The 16,035-nt window shown below is 40.5% G+C and overlaps 1 protein-coding gene across 4 annotated transcripts in view; it reads right to left on the bottom strand.

Moving 5' to 3' along the window:
• The window catches only part of SNW1 (SNW domain containing 1), a 45,572-nt gene that overhangs the window by 16,165 nt on the left and 13,372 nt on the right, over positions 1-16,035 (bottom strand). For all 4 annotated transcript variants that reach the window (XM_032135009.2, XM_032135010.2, XM_058429343.1 and 1 more), the window contains exons 4-9: positions 7,010-7,105; positions 6,822-6,928; positions 5,001-5,105; positions 3,987-4,056; positions 2,983-3,048; positions 550-666 (exon numbers count right to left, since the gene is read on the bottom strand). In XM_032135009.2, coding sequence (XP_031990900.1) covers positions 550-666; positions 2,983-3,048; positions 3,987-4,056; positions 5,001-5,105; positions 6,822-6,928; positions 7,010-7,105 — 561 coding nt within the window. The remainder of the gene's footprint in view (positions 1-549; positions 667-2,982; positions 3,049-3,986; positions 4,057-5,000; positions 5,106-6,821; positions 6,929-7,009; positions 7,106-16,035) is intronic.

Genomic DNA, 16,035 nt, shown 5'->3' with positions numbered 1-16,035 from the left:
CACCACATTGGCCAGGCTGGTCTTGAACTCTCAACCTCAATCCACCAGTCTTGGCCTCCCAAAGTGCTGGGATTATACGTATGAGCCATTGTGCCCAGCCTAATTCCATAATATTTAATACATTATGTAATATTAATAGATGGCCAATGCTATGAACATCATTTTATGTAGCATTCAATTCATTAGAATGTTTATCTGCCTTTTCCTGCAACTGCCCTTTTGGGGGACATCTACATCTAAAATAGAGGAAAATTTGAAATCAAGAATTATGAAACCTAGCAATCTTCATAAAATGGGATCATCCTAGCAAACCATTATTCTGACATGTTGTGAGGGAGCCGGATCACCACTGTGGGGTGTATGTACACATCTACAAAGGCTGGGAGCATGCAGAGAGCTGCCAACTAGCAGCTGCCATTTCTGACACACGTACCATGGGTGAGACTCTCTCTGGGTGCTCAGTACTATAGTTAAATTATCAGTACCTTAGGTAACCAAGAATGGATTTAAAAAGTAACAAGAGCATTAAACAAATTATAACAAACCAACCTTCCGATCAGCAATGTAGAGGGCTTCTGCCAATTTGGCGAAATTTTCATTTATGTGTACTGTCTGTAGTCCTCTTCCATCAGCAGCCAGACGTTTGTCTAATGGAATTGTATAACCCTAGAGTGAAAGCAGACAGAAAACCCAGTCACAGAAGTGCTTCAATTAATTATTTGAAGTTAAATTAATTTTATTTTTTTCGAGCTGGAGTCTTGCTCTGTCACCCTGGCTGGAGGGCAGGGGTGCCATCTCGGCTCACTGCAACCTCTGCCTCCTGGGTTCAAGCAAGAATCCTACCTCAGCCTCCGGAGTAGCTGGGACCACAGTCGTGCGCCACCACACTCAGCTAGTTTTTGCATTTTTAGTAGAGACAGAGTTTCACCATGTTGGCCAGGATGGTTTTGAATTCCTGACCTCGGGTGATCCGCCCTTGGCCTCCCAAAGTGCTGGGATTACAGGCATGAGCCGTCGAGCCTGGCTAAAATTAAATTTAAATATGCCCACATTTTGAGAACCACTTAACTGGAGGTTCTTTTTCCTTGTATCTTTCTTCACAATGATGCAAAACAACATCAGCTATCAATGAGTGCTTTATGTAGAAGATCAAGCACTTACACCTATGGTCTCATTTAACCTTCACGATAACTCTATAAAGCTTCTAACATTATTGTGTCCATTTCACTGATGTTTTGGTAACATCCCCAAGGTCATACAGTTAGTAAGTGGACGACTAGGATTTAAACTCAGACAGCAGGATTTCAGAACCCAAGCTCTGGAAAAATAGATACTTGTGTTAATAATTGTGGATTTTAATAAAAGGAAATCACTGTCGAACAGTTCAACAGTTGCTCCTCAAGTAAATGTAACAGTCAAACAAAGGTAGAATCACTATAATCTTAGCATCTATAGGAAGTTAAATCTGCTGTACTGTCTTAATGATCTGTTATATTCTTAGAATCCTGAAGTTTTAGTAAATAGAAAAAAAAAGGCTGGGTGCAGTAGCTCAAGCCTGTAATCCCAACACTTTGGGAGGCCAAGGCAGGTGGATTGCTTGAGCTCAGGAGTTCAAGACCAGCCTGGCAACATGGTGAAACCCCATCTCTACCAAAAATACAAAAAAGTAGCCAGGCATGGTGGGGCACACTTGTGGTCCCAACTACTCGGGAGGCTGAGGTGGGAGGATCACCTGAGCCTGGGAGGTTGAGGCTGCAGTAAGCCATGATCACACCACTGTACTCTAGCCTGGGCAACAGAGCGAGACCCTGTCTCCAAAAAAAAAAAAAAAAATGTTTGCTAAACAACTGACATTCTACATTCTAAAACTTTGCATCCCATTTCAATAACTCAAGAACTGTACTTGAATATCTATGTAACTTTCAGGCTTAGTTTTATTTTCCAGATATCTGACTAGTCTCTCAAATGTTGACTTTTAGTCCATGGTCTCATAATAAAATGAAGCGTTACAGAACCAGCTCAAGATACCATCCAGTTACATAATATTAATCAACTCAAATCAGACCAGTCGACAACCTCTTTGTTTAGGGTGAGTATATAAATTCTCTTAAGAAACCTGAAATGGCCTTCTTTATCCATCAAAAATAAAATCATGAACTATGATGCAGGGAAGATGAAACAGTAATTAGCAAATCTATCCTACAATCTATAGATTCTTAACAACTCCTAGAAACTTTGGCGATTATTAGAGATATATAGCTTAAGCCTTCACTACTACAGAGCCAAGTAGTTGAATATTAAAGCACTTAAAGTATCCATTTACTCTGTTCTCTTTTACAACAGTTTACTTTCTTTTAGAAGTAATTTTTAGATATAAATTTGAGTTTTCTAAATACCATCTTGTATTTATATGACAATTTATTCTACTTATTCCTTCTCTATGTGCTTCTGCTAGCTACAATTCACTAAAAGAACCGATATGGGGCTGGGTGCGGTGGCTCACACCTGCAATCCCAGCCCTTTGAGTGGCCGAGGATGGCGGATCACAAGGTCAGGAGATCAAGACCATCCTGGCCAACAGGGTGAAACCCCGTTTCTACTAAAATACAAAAAATTAGCCAGGCGTGGTGGCATGCGCCTGTAGTCCCAGCTACTCAGGTGCCTGAGGCAGGGCAATCACTTCAACCTGGGAAGTGGAGGCTGCAGTGAGCCAAGATCACGCCACCGTACTCCAGCCTAGTGACAGAGCAACACTCCGTCTCAAAAAAAAAAAAAAAAAAAAAGAACTGACACAGTATTCACGTGCCTGGCATACTAACATTTCTATTACATTAAAAAAAAGTCACCAAATTGGGCATTCCTTTTTGAAAATACTCAGTTAAACCACATGTTGTTTCAACTACAGTTATGCAGGCTGTAGTTGTTTTATTGGTGTTTTCCAGTAGGTTATATTAATAGAGACTGATTTGACAACTTAATTACCTTTGCATTTTTCCAGTTAGAAATACAAGGAGGAATCTTCCACTCCTGCTGCTCCTTTACAGTCATCTGAGAGAAGAGGGAAAGAAGAGACAGGTTTAGATTTATAGTCTACAAAGTAAATCTAAGTATAATCTTTATCTTCAAAGACAGCTCCATATACACTGACACATGCACAGACATAGTAAAAGGCCAGCAGTCCATTTGTTTGCTAGCACTAGTTTACCATATAATTCTAGTAGTAACTTTGAACTAGTGTGAAAAATAGAAAATAATCTAGAAATTATTCTTGACAGTTATAAATGTTGGCTAGTATTTTTCCATATTTAAAGTGATGTGACTTCTTTTTTTTTTTTTTTTTATTGAGACGGAGTTTCGCTTTTGTTGTCCAGGCTGGAGTGCAATGGTGCAATCTTGGCTCACTGTAACCTCCACCTCCTGGGTTCAAGTGATTCTCCTGCCTCAGCCTCCCAAGTAGCTGGGATTCTAGGCATGCGCCACCATGCCCGGCTAAATTTTTTTTTTTAAGTAGAGATAGGGTTTCTCTATGTTGGTCAGGCTGGTCTTGAACTCCCGACCTCAGGTGATCTGCCCGCCTTGGCCTCCCAAAATGCTGGGATTACAGGCGTGAGCCACCATGCCCGGCCGATGTGACTTCTTTTGGATGAAAAATTGTTCTTTTGATTAACAAAACGTATCTTAAAAAGTCACTCAAATTACCAGGGACCTAATGAACCCATATATTCACTTCCTATAACATCCTTAAACTGAAACAGCAGACCCTGTCCATTCCATTAAAAGTAGGGTTCAGGTTACTAATAACAAAACTTATAGCTAACATGTTATATACATTCTCATAAGCATTCTTGAAACTTCATCTTGAAAAATAAAAAAAGAAACTACAAGTCAGTGTGGTGACATGCACCTGTATATAGGCATAGGGAGGTTATCTATAAAATTAATAACCATGAGTAGAAAAAAATATTTTGGACTACAGCAAAGAATACCTTTCGGCTAGGAGAATGCATGACAGGTGCAGGAGGAGAAGGTGGTCCCCGGGGAATTTTCTTATTAATCCTGAAGTATAAAAACACAACCAGAGAGTGATAACAGTTTCCTCCCTTTTAGTCATCATATCAAGTCTCTCCTCCTTTTTCTTGCATAAAAGTTTCAAACATAGACAAAAACAGAGACTGTATAATGATATACATTTACCACTCCACTTCGACAATGAATAAAACATGGCCAACTTTGAAACTATTACTCACCCCATCTCCACAACATTATTGTCATTTTACAGAGTAATATACTTTTTTCCATTTTAAAAAGCAGCTTTAGGCTGGGTGCGGTGGCTCATGCCTGTAATCCCAGCACTTTGGGAGGGCAAGGTGGGCAGATCGCCTGACGTCAGGAGATCAAGACCATCCCGGCTAACATGGTGAAACCCTGTCTCTAACTAAAAATACAAAAACTTAGCTGGGCATTGTGGCACACACCTGTAATCCCAGCTACTCAGGAGGCTGAGACGAGAGAATCGCTTGAACCAGGAGGCAGAGGTTGCAGTGAGCTGAGATCATGCCACTGCACTCCAGCCTGGGTGACAGAGCGAGACTGTCTCAAAAAAAAAAAAAAAAAAGGCAGCTTTACTGAGATAATTGACATTTATTAGCTATACATATTTAAAGCATACAATTTGATTAAATTTTGACACAAATATGCACCTGTGATATCATCATCACAAGCAAGATAGTGAACATGTCTATCATCCCCAAAAGTTTCTGCTTGCCCCTTGCCTATTCCTCTTGCCCCTCCCATCTCCTCTGTGTCCCTACCTCCTTCCCCAGAGGTAACCACCGATCTACTTTCTGTAACTACAGGTTAGTTTGCATTTCCTGGAGTTTTAGATAAATGGAATCATACTGTATGCACTTGTTTTTGTCTGGCTTCTTTCACTCAGCATAATTGTTTTGAGATTCATCCATGTTATTGTGTATATTAGTAGCCTATTCCTTTTTACTTACTTGAACCTTGGAGGCTCCATTGGATCTTTCTGCATTTCTACCATCCGAATAACCCTCTGTTTAGCTCCAGAGTTGAATGCCACTCCTTGCTGAGATGGTGTGTATCTGAAGAAGGCAGATAAAAACTAAAGGTGTAATTAGTTCAAGCTTTCAGTAGGTATTTTCCTTCTATTACAATCTTAAACTAGACTACATTTTCAATTCCTTTCGCAAAGTATTAACAGAAAATTAACAAAATATTTAGACAAAGCAGACAGCAAGAGGGATAAAAGAACATAAATTATGAGTTACAGTCAAAATACAAACTTGAGTGGTATTAGTTTGCAAATAACCCATCCTCATATGTTTTCCAACAAGGAAGGTGCCGTGTTCAGTTTCCCAGATGAGCAGTCTAGAAAACAGTACCTATTTGGTATGCCTGCATCTGAGAAAAAACACTTATAATGATCCCAGCAGGCAACTTACAGTTAGCAGTTTTTGATTAATCATAGGTTATAAAACAGAGAAAAGAATAATGACAGCCGCCTTACCAGCTCTGAATTTTCCCTCAATATCTGTATGTGATTCAACTCTCTATGCAGATTTAGTCAAGTGAAATGCCTCAAAATTTAGAAGTATTATAAAGATATTTATTACCTATAAATGGAAAACTATAAATAGTAATTGTGATTTAGGTCATATACCACAAGTAATTGTTAATTTCTAAAACCAAAAAATATAATTTGAAAATAGCATAAGGCCAGGCCAGGTGACTCATGCCTGTAATCCCAGCACATTTGGAGGCAGAGGTGGGCGGGTCATCTGAGGTTAGGAGTTTGAGACCAGCCTGGCTAACGTGGTGAAACCTTGTCTCTACTAAAAATACAAAAATTAGCTGAGCATGGTGGTGCAAGCCTTCCCAGCTACTCAGGAGGCTGAGGCAGGAGAATCGCTTGAACCCAGGAGGCAGAGGTTGCAGTGAGCCAAGATTGTGCCACTGCATTCCAGCCTGGGTGACAGAGTGAGACTCCATCTCAAAAAAAAAAAAAAAAAAAAAAAGAAAGAAAAAAGAAAATAGCATAGGCTGCGCACAGTAGCTCATGCCTGTAATCCCGGCACTTTGGGAAGCTGAGGAGGATGGGTAATTTGAGGTCAGGAGTTCGAGACCAGCCTGGCCAACATGGTGAAACCCTGTCTCTACTAAAAAAAAAATACAAAAATTAGCCAGGTATGGTGGCGGGCACCTGTAATCCCAGCTACTCAGGAGGCTGAGGCAGAAGAATCTCTTGGGAGGCAGAGGTTACAGTGAGCCAAGATCACAGCACTGCACTCCAGCCTGGGCAACAGAGCAAGATTCTGTCTCAAAAAAAAAAAAAAAGGCATAAAAAGAGGCCAAGTGTGGTGGCTCAAGTCTGTAATCTCAGCACTTTGGGATGACAAGGCAGGAGGACTGCTTGAGCCCAGGAGTTCGAAAACAGCCTAAGCATCACAGCGAGATCCTGTCTCTACAAAAAATTAAAATATTAGCCAGGCATGGTGGCATCAAGGCAGGAGGATCACCTGAGCCCAGGAGGTGGGGGCTGCAGTAAGCTGTGTTGGTGTCACTGTACTCCAGCCTGGGCAACAGAGAAACCTTATCTCAGAAAACAAACAAAAACCAAAGTGGACACCTTAAAAAATTCTGCTTTCAATTGTCTGCAAAGAGAGTAGACAGGCTTCGAGTCATTATTCAAAACAATGCATTTATAATGGTTGCTAAGTGGGTTAGTGAAAGAATACCATGACCCCCCCAAGCTGAATCAAGTTCAGAATGAAACTAAGTCTTCTAGGCATGATTCATACCGGATATACTGAGCAGGAGCCAGTTTGTCAGCTGCCCGAACTGGCATGGCTGCAGCGACCTTCTGTGATACAGATTTTTCTAACGCTACTCTTGTCTTTTCTGTTATCTGAAATAGGAAATATCACATTGAGAGTTTGGAAGTTAATCAGGATGTAAATAGTCATCGAATATATCAATTCCCAGTTACCTCTTTAATAGCTTCTTCATCGGGCCTTTGCAGGTCTGGATCATCTGCATTCATAACCTCCTTTGGAACCAGGTCAGTGTATTTGCTATAAATGACCTAAAATGTTCAAACACAAGCAGGCTTAAGAAAAGCAAACAACGAAAAGAAACCTCATTAGCCATTTCAGATGTCAACATGTCCTCTCAGCACACTTAAAAATTTAGGACACTTAGATTTTCTCTTTTAGATTTTAAAACCAAGGAAGCTTAAAATATATAAACAAATTGCTACCCTGGCTGTAAGTTAGTAATTTTCCCTTGACCTCATGCATTTAAATTATTTGAGACCTTCTAATCAAGTCAGTATCCAAATAAACCATGCCAACAAAATCATGCATCGATGATCACTATTTTTGAGGCCCAATAGAACTTGAAATCAATGATAATATAAATTGCCTATAGCACCATTATCCTGGATTACAAACTCATCAGAATTTAAGTCAGGTTACCAAATAATTTCCAAATTCACTGGGCCTGGAAAATTTTATTGACCTCATCCTACTTATAACGCTTCTCTTTTCTGCCATCAACTCTATTCATAGACTAAGAAAATAAACATGTGCCATAGTTAAAAAACCCAGAATGCTTTCTTCCATGAAAAGGCAAAAGAAAAAAAAAGAAAAAGAAAAATATATTCTATATATGCAACTTATTTTATATCCATTATCCAAATTGAGGCCCGTTATATGACTTCTACTAGGCCCAACATGGTTTCTGTTAGGCTGACACTGATGTGGCAGGCTCTTAACAAATAGAATATTGGTTACTTTCAGGTCCATCTATACTTTTTAAATATTTTCTTTTTCTTTTTTATAATTTTTTTTTATTTTATTTTTTGAATCAGAGTCTCACTCTGTCACCCAAGCTGGAGTGTAGTGGCGAGCCCTCGGCTCACTGCAACCTCCGCCTCCCAGGTTCACGCCATTCTCCTGCCTCAGCCTCCCAAGTAGCTGGGACTACAGGCGCCCACCACCACGCCCGGCTAATTTTTTTTGTATTTTTAGTAGAGACGGGGTTTCACCATGTCGGCCAGGCTAGTCTTGAACTCCTGACCTCATGATCCACCCGTCTCGGCCTCCCAAAGTGCTGGAATTACAGGCATGAGCCACCGTGCCCAGCCTACTTCTTAAATATTTTCATAAAAAGTTACGTGGCATATTTTAAAGTAAAAAAGAGATACAGAGGGGCCAGACGCGGTGGCTCACGCCTGTAATCCCAGCACTTTGGGAGGCTGAGGCGGGTGGATCATGTGGTCAGGAGATTGAAACCATCCTAGCTAACATGGCGAAACTCTGTCTCTACTAAAAATACAAAAAAATTAGCTGGGTGTGGTGGCAGGCGCCTGTAGTCCCAGCTACTCGGGAGGCTGAGGCAGGAGAATGGCTTTAAACTGGGAGGCAGAGCTTGCAGTAAGCCAAGATCGCGTCACTGCACTCCAGCCTGGGTGACAGAGCAAGACACCATATAAAAAGAAAAAAAAAAAAAAAGATACAGAAAATTCAATAAATAATAGGCATTCTACCTTTAATGCTTTAGTCAGAAATTCTTTGAGGTATACAAAAAGAAAGGACAACTTATGAATATCAAAATCAAATTCCTAGGCACTTGAGATCTTCAGAATATTTTTTGTAGAATTGTTTACCACTACAAGCCGAAGTCTTATATAAATAAGTCTATCATACATCATTCATTAAAACAGTTCAAAGGAAATGCATGCTATTTCTAATTTTCTACTCCAAACAGAGCAAAAAAAGTGTGAGCCACTTTATGGCTTATGCAACTTGACCTGACTTTGTCTATGCCTTTAATCTCCTCTTACAACTTCACTCATTATGCTTCAGTCACACTAGCTCATCTTCTGTTTCTTGAACATAACATACTTTTCCCCAATTCTAGGCCTTTACAGAGTTCTGTTTATCATTCTTCAAGTAAGCTCTCAATCTGTGTGTCTCAGATCAAAGGTCTCCATTATTGAGGCTTCTTCTGATTGCCTTAGTAGTAACCCCTCCCCACCCAATCATTTGCTCCATAGCACTGTTTACTGTGATCAAGACTGTTCACAGCACGTAATTATCTACTTTACATGGTTATTATCTGTCTCCCCTATTAAAACAATAAAAACAGGGCTGGGTGTGGTGGCTCACACCTGTAATCCCAGCACTTTGGGAGGCCGAGGCGGGTGGATCACCTGAGGTCAGGATTTCAAGACCAGCCTGACCAACATGGTGAAACCCCGTCTCTCCCAAAAATAGAAAAATTAGCCGGGCATGGTGGTGGGTGCCTGTAATCCCAGCTACACCAGAGGCTGAGGCAGGAGAATCGCTTGAACCCAGGAGGTGGAGGTTGCAGTGAGCCGAGATCATGCCATGGCACTCCAGCCTGAGCGACAAGAGCGAAACTCTGTCTCAAAAAAAAAAAAAAAAAAAAAAAAAAGTATCTCCTGTGCTTTATAATAATGACTGGAGATATTTGATCAATATTTTTTGTACAAATGAATAAATAAATGAATTTTAGAGATATTCTGTTACATGCTAAAGGTGTTTATAGGCCGGGAACAGTGACTCATGCCTGTAATCACAGCATTTTGGAAGGCCAAGGTTGGAGGATAGCTTGAGCTCAGGAATTCACGACCAGCCAGGGCAACACGGCAAGACCTATCTCTATTTTAAAGAATGGATGGATGAATGAATAAATAAATAAGTTTACATTTTAGGCCCTACAGAACTTTCTATAAGCTACTGATTTCCCAGAAAAAAAACTATCTCATGGCTATACACTAAAATCTCCAGCTTGTTTTTCTCAGGAGTGAGAAGAGGGATCAGGTAAGAAAGCCTAAGATGATTTAGCACAAAACACATACTACTGATATGTGAGTTATTAGTGTCACCATACTCTAAGAGTGTTGATTTTGGAAGGGACTATAAACCTCACTCTACTGAAAAGAGTGAGGTTCAGTACATTCAGATCATACAGCTACTATCTGACCTCAAAAGTTTTATTTCCTCTCAGCATGGAAAAACCTATACAACCCTAAGCTGAAAATTATATTAACAACACTAGAAAAAAATACCAATTCTATGAAGAGTTAATCATGAAGAGTTTATCACTTCTCCATAGCAACTGTTATAAGGAAAGGATTATAAGTAAATGGCTCCCTGGTAGTCATGTATGTTCAACATAAAGTGTCAATAATAATTTAGCATACAAGAGTCATTTGCTGCTCCTTATTTGGGCATTCCAAAGTTAATAACCCTTCAAATGAGCATCAATAAGATTCTAGCATCTCACATGGCTGAGTGAAGGACATCTGAAGAACAAGATTCCTCCATAGTAATTAATTATAAAAACCCCCATTTTTTTTTTTTTTTTGAGACAAAGTCTTGCTCTTGTTGCCCAGGCTGGAGTGCAATGGCCTGATCTCAGCTCACCGCAACCTCTGCCTCCCAGGTTAAAGCCATTCTCCTGCCTCAGCCTCCCAAGTTGCTGGGATTACAGGCGCATGATACCATGTCCAGCTAATTTTTGTATTTTTATTAGAGATGGGGTTTCACCATGTTGGCCAGGCTGGTCTCGAACTCCTGACCTCAGGTGATCCACCTGCCTTGGCCTCCCAAAGTGCTGGGATTACAGGCATGAGCCACAGCATCTGGCCAAAACCCCAAATTTTTATAGTCTGAGAATTAAATGTGCTGAGGAAACTGAGTACCAGGAGGCAAATGGGCTGCGGAGTGTTATCTGAAAAATACAATATACTCTTGAAAGTATCAGAAGCACGCCTATAATCCCAGCACTTTGGGAGGCTGAGGTGGGCGGATCACGAGGTCAGGAGTTCGAGACTAGCCTGGCCAATATGGTGAAACCCCATCTCTACTATAAATACAAAAAGTTAGCCGGGTGTGGTGGCGCATGCCTGTAGTCCCAGCTACTCAGGAGGCTGAAGCAGGAGAATCACTTGAACCCGGGAGGCAGAGGTTGCAGTGAGCCGAGATCTCACCACTGTACTCTAGCCAGGGCAACAGAGTGAGACACTGTCTCAAAAAAAAAAAAAAAGGAAGTATCAGAAGCACAAATAAGCTTTGTGAACAAGATAAAGTAGTAACTCATCTGTGAAACAGATATTTTATTACAGAAAACTGGCAAAGAACTGGACTGACTAAAAGGATAAGCCTGTCAAAACATTCACTATGTGAGGTAGAAAGAAAACGCTAATCTAGCTTAGCTAGTGTGTGAAATCATACAAACAAGATAACATGTAATTTATCATGGGGTCAGTTTAAAGTTGTTACGGTTTTTTAGGGGAAATACGTTGAAGGCATTCTTTTGGGTATAGCATGGGTGTAACATTTCTTTTCTTTAAGAGATAGGGTTTCATTATATTGCCCAGGCTAGTCTCAAACTCCTGGCCTCAAATGATCCTCCCACCTCAAGCTTCCCAAAGTGCTGGGATTACAGGCATGAGCCAATGCACTTGGGCTGTATGTAATATTTCTTACATAACTATTTCAGAGGGAAAGCCCTTTATTTCAAGATTTATCACTTGGCTGGGTGCGGTGGCTCACGCCTGTAATCCCAGCTCTTTGGGAGGCCGAGGTGGGCAGATCACCTGAGGTTGGGAGTTGGAGACCAGCCTGACCAACATGGAGAAACCCCGTCTCTACCAAAAATACAAAATTAGTCAGGCGTGGTGGCGCATGCCTGTAATCCCAGCTACTCAGGAGGCTGAGGCAGAAGAATCACTTGAACCCAGGAGGCGGAGGTTGCAGTGAGCTGAGATCGCACCATTGCACCCCAGCCTGGGCAACAAGAGCAAAACTCCGTTTCGAAAAAAAAAAAAAAAGAGATTTATCACTTTCATAATTAGGAAAAAAAAGCATTTGGTTGTATCAAGATTTACACTAAAAAAACTTTTTCATTTCCAATTTTGTATGACTAGGAAGTCGTATACACAGTACTTACTTCACAGGTAGAGATCAATTGCCTTAGACTTGTCCTAGAATATTACGTCTTAGAATCTTCCCTGATTCTTCTCACCTCTTATACCTAACACCTAGCATTTTCCATTCTTACTCATTCACTATTAATATTTCAGTGCGAACTCCCTGGTTTCTGAAGAATACCAGACCTCTCGGAAGCAAATCAGAAATCTTAGTCCAAATTCATAAATCCAATAACCTGTTCAGGCTCTGGAATAACAAATTTTTTAAATCCTATTTTATATATTATGCAGTCCATTTCTATTTCTTCTAAAACAGGAAAATCAGTGATTGTCAAACAGGGCATCACTGCCACCTCTAACTCCTCTCTCCCAGTGCCTTTGTAAATGTGTGAGGTGTTTCTAGTTAAGACAACGGGGGTAGGATTGGGACACTACTGGGATTTATAGGTAGTGCCACTTATGCTAAACATTGTACAATGCTGAAGATGGTCCTAAACAAAGTGCTCCCCCAATGCCAATGGCATGTAATAGTTACTTGATTAATGTTGAATTACTCAATGCATTCCAAACTTCATGCATGAATCTATCCGCTTCTAGAAAACAAACAAACAAAAAGATATAAACCTGAGAGTGGTCCCAGTTTGGGGTTCGTTTCTAGCGGCTGCATTATAGACAAAAGGAACGATCTGGCCAGGCGTAGTCACTCATGCCTGTAATCCCAACACTTTGGGAGGCCAAGGTTGGGGGGATCACCTGAGGTTAGGAGTTTAAGACCAGCCTGGCCAACATAGTGAAACCCTGTTTCTACTAAAAGTACAAAAAAATTAGCTGGGTGTGGTGGTGTGCGCCTGTAATCCCAGCTACATGGGATGGTGAGGCAGAAGAATCACTTAAATCTGGGAGGCAGAGGTTGCAGTGAGCCAAGATTGCACTCCAGCCTGGGCAACAGAGCAAGACTCCATCTCAAAAAAAAAAAAAAAAAAAGAAAAGAAAAAAAGAAAAAACAAGGAACAATGCTTTGGAGACCTTATTTGGCCAAGATACTAAACTCCAAATAGTTCAGTCTGAACAGTTCTACTCTATTTTGAATACAAAATAATCACCAATACAGACAGTGATTTAAACATCATTCCCTAGAAATCAGATAAAACTCTTTGTTTCCACTCTTGAAATATAATGCAAAATGGACCAAAGCTGTATTTCATTCAAAATAACACAACCTACCAATGCCAAATTGTTGCCCTTAGATGTTGTTTTTTTCCTACCAAATGGGACTGGAGAGGAAGCACATACCAATAAAGAAGAGTGATTACCCCCAAGGAGAGATGCACCAAAACAAAGGCAACTGAGGTCAAGTGAAGGCCTCCATGGTATAGAGTAAATTTCCAGTATATGTTCTCCATGTATAGGGGCCTAATTTTCCTTTTGCAGGGTGGACTATACTTCCTCACTGGCTTCAGAAGTGGTTTTGTGTTATACAATGAAAACCACTATTATTCGCTGAACAAACACTGGTGGATGCCTTATGTGTCAAACTTTCAGGCAGTAAGTAAGGCACCAAAGATGAAAATATAAATATATAATCCCTGCCCTTAAAAACATTATAGTCAAATGATATAGATTATGAGTGAACAGATAATTACAACAAAAGGTGAAGACTGCTATGACAAACATTGGAAGTAGAGAAGAGGGACACTTAGTCTAGCCAGGGAAGGTCCAGGACAACACCCTGGAATAGTGAAGAGTGAGCTGAGAATGGAAAGCAATAGAATTAAGCCAGAGAATGAATAAGGGTAGAACTTTCTAGGAAAAAGAATATCCATGGGAAGTCTCAAGAGAGAATGTGTCATATTATGGGAACTACAAGTAGTTCCCCATGGCAAATATTTATAGGGAATGCTTGAATGTTTTTTCTTCTTGGCTGGGCACGGTGTCTCATGCCTGTAATCCCAGCACTTTGGGAGGCCAAGGCAGGTGGACTGCTTGAGGTCAGGAGTTCAAGACCAGACTAACCAACATGGTGAAACCCATCTCTACTAAAAAGACAAAAACGAGCTGGGCCTGGTGGCGGGCGCCTGTAATCCCAGCTACTCAGAAGGCTGAGGCAGGAGAACTGCTTGAACTGGGAAGGCTGAGGTTGCAGTAAGTTGAGATTGCCCTACTGCACTCCAGCCTGGGTGACAAAGTGAGATTTGGTCTCAGAAAAAAAGTTTTTTTCTTCTTAACAACCACCTTGGCTGGGGGCGGTGGCACACAACTGTAATCCCAACACTCTGGGAGGCCAAAGCAGGCAGATCACTTGAGCTCAGGAGTTTGAGACCAGGCTGGGCAACAAGGTGAAACCCTGTCACTACAAAAAATACAAAAAATTAGCCAGGTGTGGTGGTGTGCACCTGTAGTCCCAACTACTCAGAAGGCTGGGGTGAAAGGATCACTTGAGCTCAGGAGTTCAAGGCTGCAGCAAGCTGTTATTGTGCCACTGCACTCCAGCCTGGGCGACAGAGCAAGACTCGTCTCGAAAACAAACAAGAACACCTATAATAGTATTTATTTTATAGTGAAAACAAACAGAATGGCTAAAACTGAACTGTTTATTTTTGGATTTCAGTATTCTGATCATGAGAGTCGAAGCTAGCCCAGAAAAGTGAGTAAGGGGCAAGCATGCCATAGCAGCTTAGTCCTTACCCTAAAGACCATGGAAGCCATAGAAAGATTCTAATTGTGCACACTTGCATGTATGTGTATATACATGATGAGAGAGAAAGACAAACAAACATGGATGAGTTTGTTTGTTCATGCCAGCAAGACAAATGGCAACGAGATGGTTGCAGGCTTGGCTGCAGTAAATCAAGCAAGAAATGAAAACGGCCTGAACTAAGTAGCAGAGAGGGGAATATACTTGAGAAGTGTTAAGGAAATAAGATCGTTCACAGAGACTAAATAGATGGAAGGTCTGAGGGAAACAAGAAATAGAATGATTGCTAAGCAGAGAGAACATATGGGCAGTATGTGTCACATGTGAAATCTGAATAGCCTCTGAGCCAGTAAGTCCACATCTAAGAATTTATTTTAAACAAATACTCATGTTCAACAAGATGTTTGTATGTGGATCTTGAATACATTTGTTTGTAAAACTAAAAACCACCAATGCTTAAGAAAACTAGCAGATAACCACGCCATGGAATCCTATATAGATTAATTAAAAAAAAATGAAATAGACCTATATGTACTAACAAAAATTGTCAAATGTGTTAAGTAAAAAAAAAAAAAGCAAGTCAAAGGAAGTTATGGGCATTAAAATTCCATTCATGTAAACAAAAGTTTCTAAGTTTGTATGTATACGTAAAATGAGGATATACATAAATATCTAAATCCATAATAAAAATTTGGAATTATATACATCACTGTAGTAACAGCAGTTACCTCTGGGAAGTAAAGTAGGAGAAAAGCGGGCAGGACTGTATATACTTGTGATATATACTTATGGTATCTTTTACCATAATATATTATTTGTATAATTTTTTTTTTTTTTTTTTGAGACAGTCTTGCTCTGTTGCCCAGGCTGGAGTGCGGTGGTGCCATCTTAGCTCACTGCAAGCTCTGCCTCCCAGGTTCACACCATTCTCCTGCCTCAGCCTCCCGAGTAGCTGGGACTACAGGCACCCACCAGCTAATTTTTTGTGTTTTTAGTAGAGACGGGGTTTCACTGTGTTAGCTGGGATGCTCTCAATCTCCTGACCTCGTGATCCACCTGCCTCAGCCTCCCAAAGTGCTAGGATTACAGGCATGAGCCACCACGCCCAGCCTATTTGTATAATTTTTTTTTTTAAATCAATATAATAGTAAGAAAAAAATGACTCCCAGGCTTTCAGCATAAACAATTAGGAAAATATCACTATCACTTACTGAGTTAGACAAAGAGCAGGTAGATTAAGTGGAAAATTATGTATTTAGGTTTGGATTTAAGTAGCACTTTAGGGAAATCTAGATACACTTGCCCTTGTAGACAGTAAGATATAAGGACCTACAGCCAAGCAGAGAATGAAACACAG

This window comes from Hylobates moloch, unplaced genomic scaffold (assembly GCF_009828535.3).
Source record: "Hylobates moloch isolate HMO894 unplaced genomic scaffold, HMol_V3 SCAFFOLD_16, whole genome shotgun sequence".
NCBI classification, from domain to species: domain Eukaryota; kingdom Metazoa; phylum Chordata; class Mammalia; order Primates; family Hylobatidae; genus Hylobates; species Hylobates moloch.
Note: the sequence above shows the minus strand (reverse complement) of the source record. Positions and strands in the feature narration are given on the sequence as shown.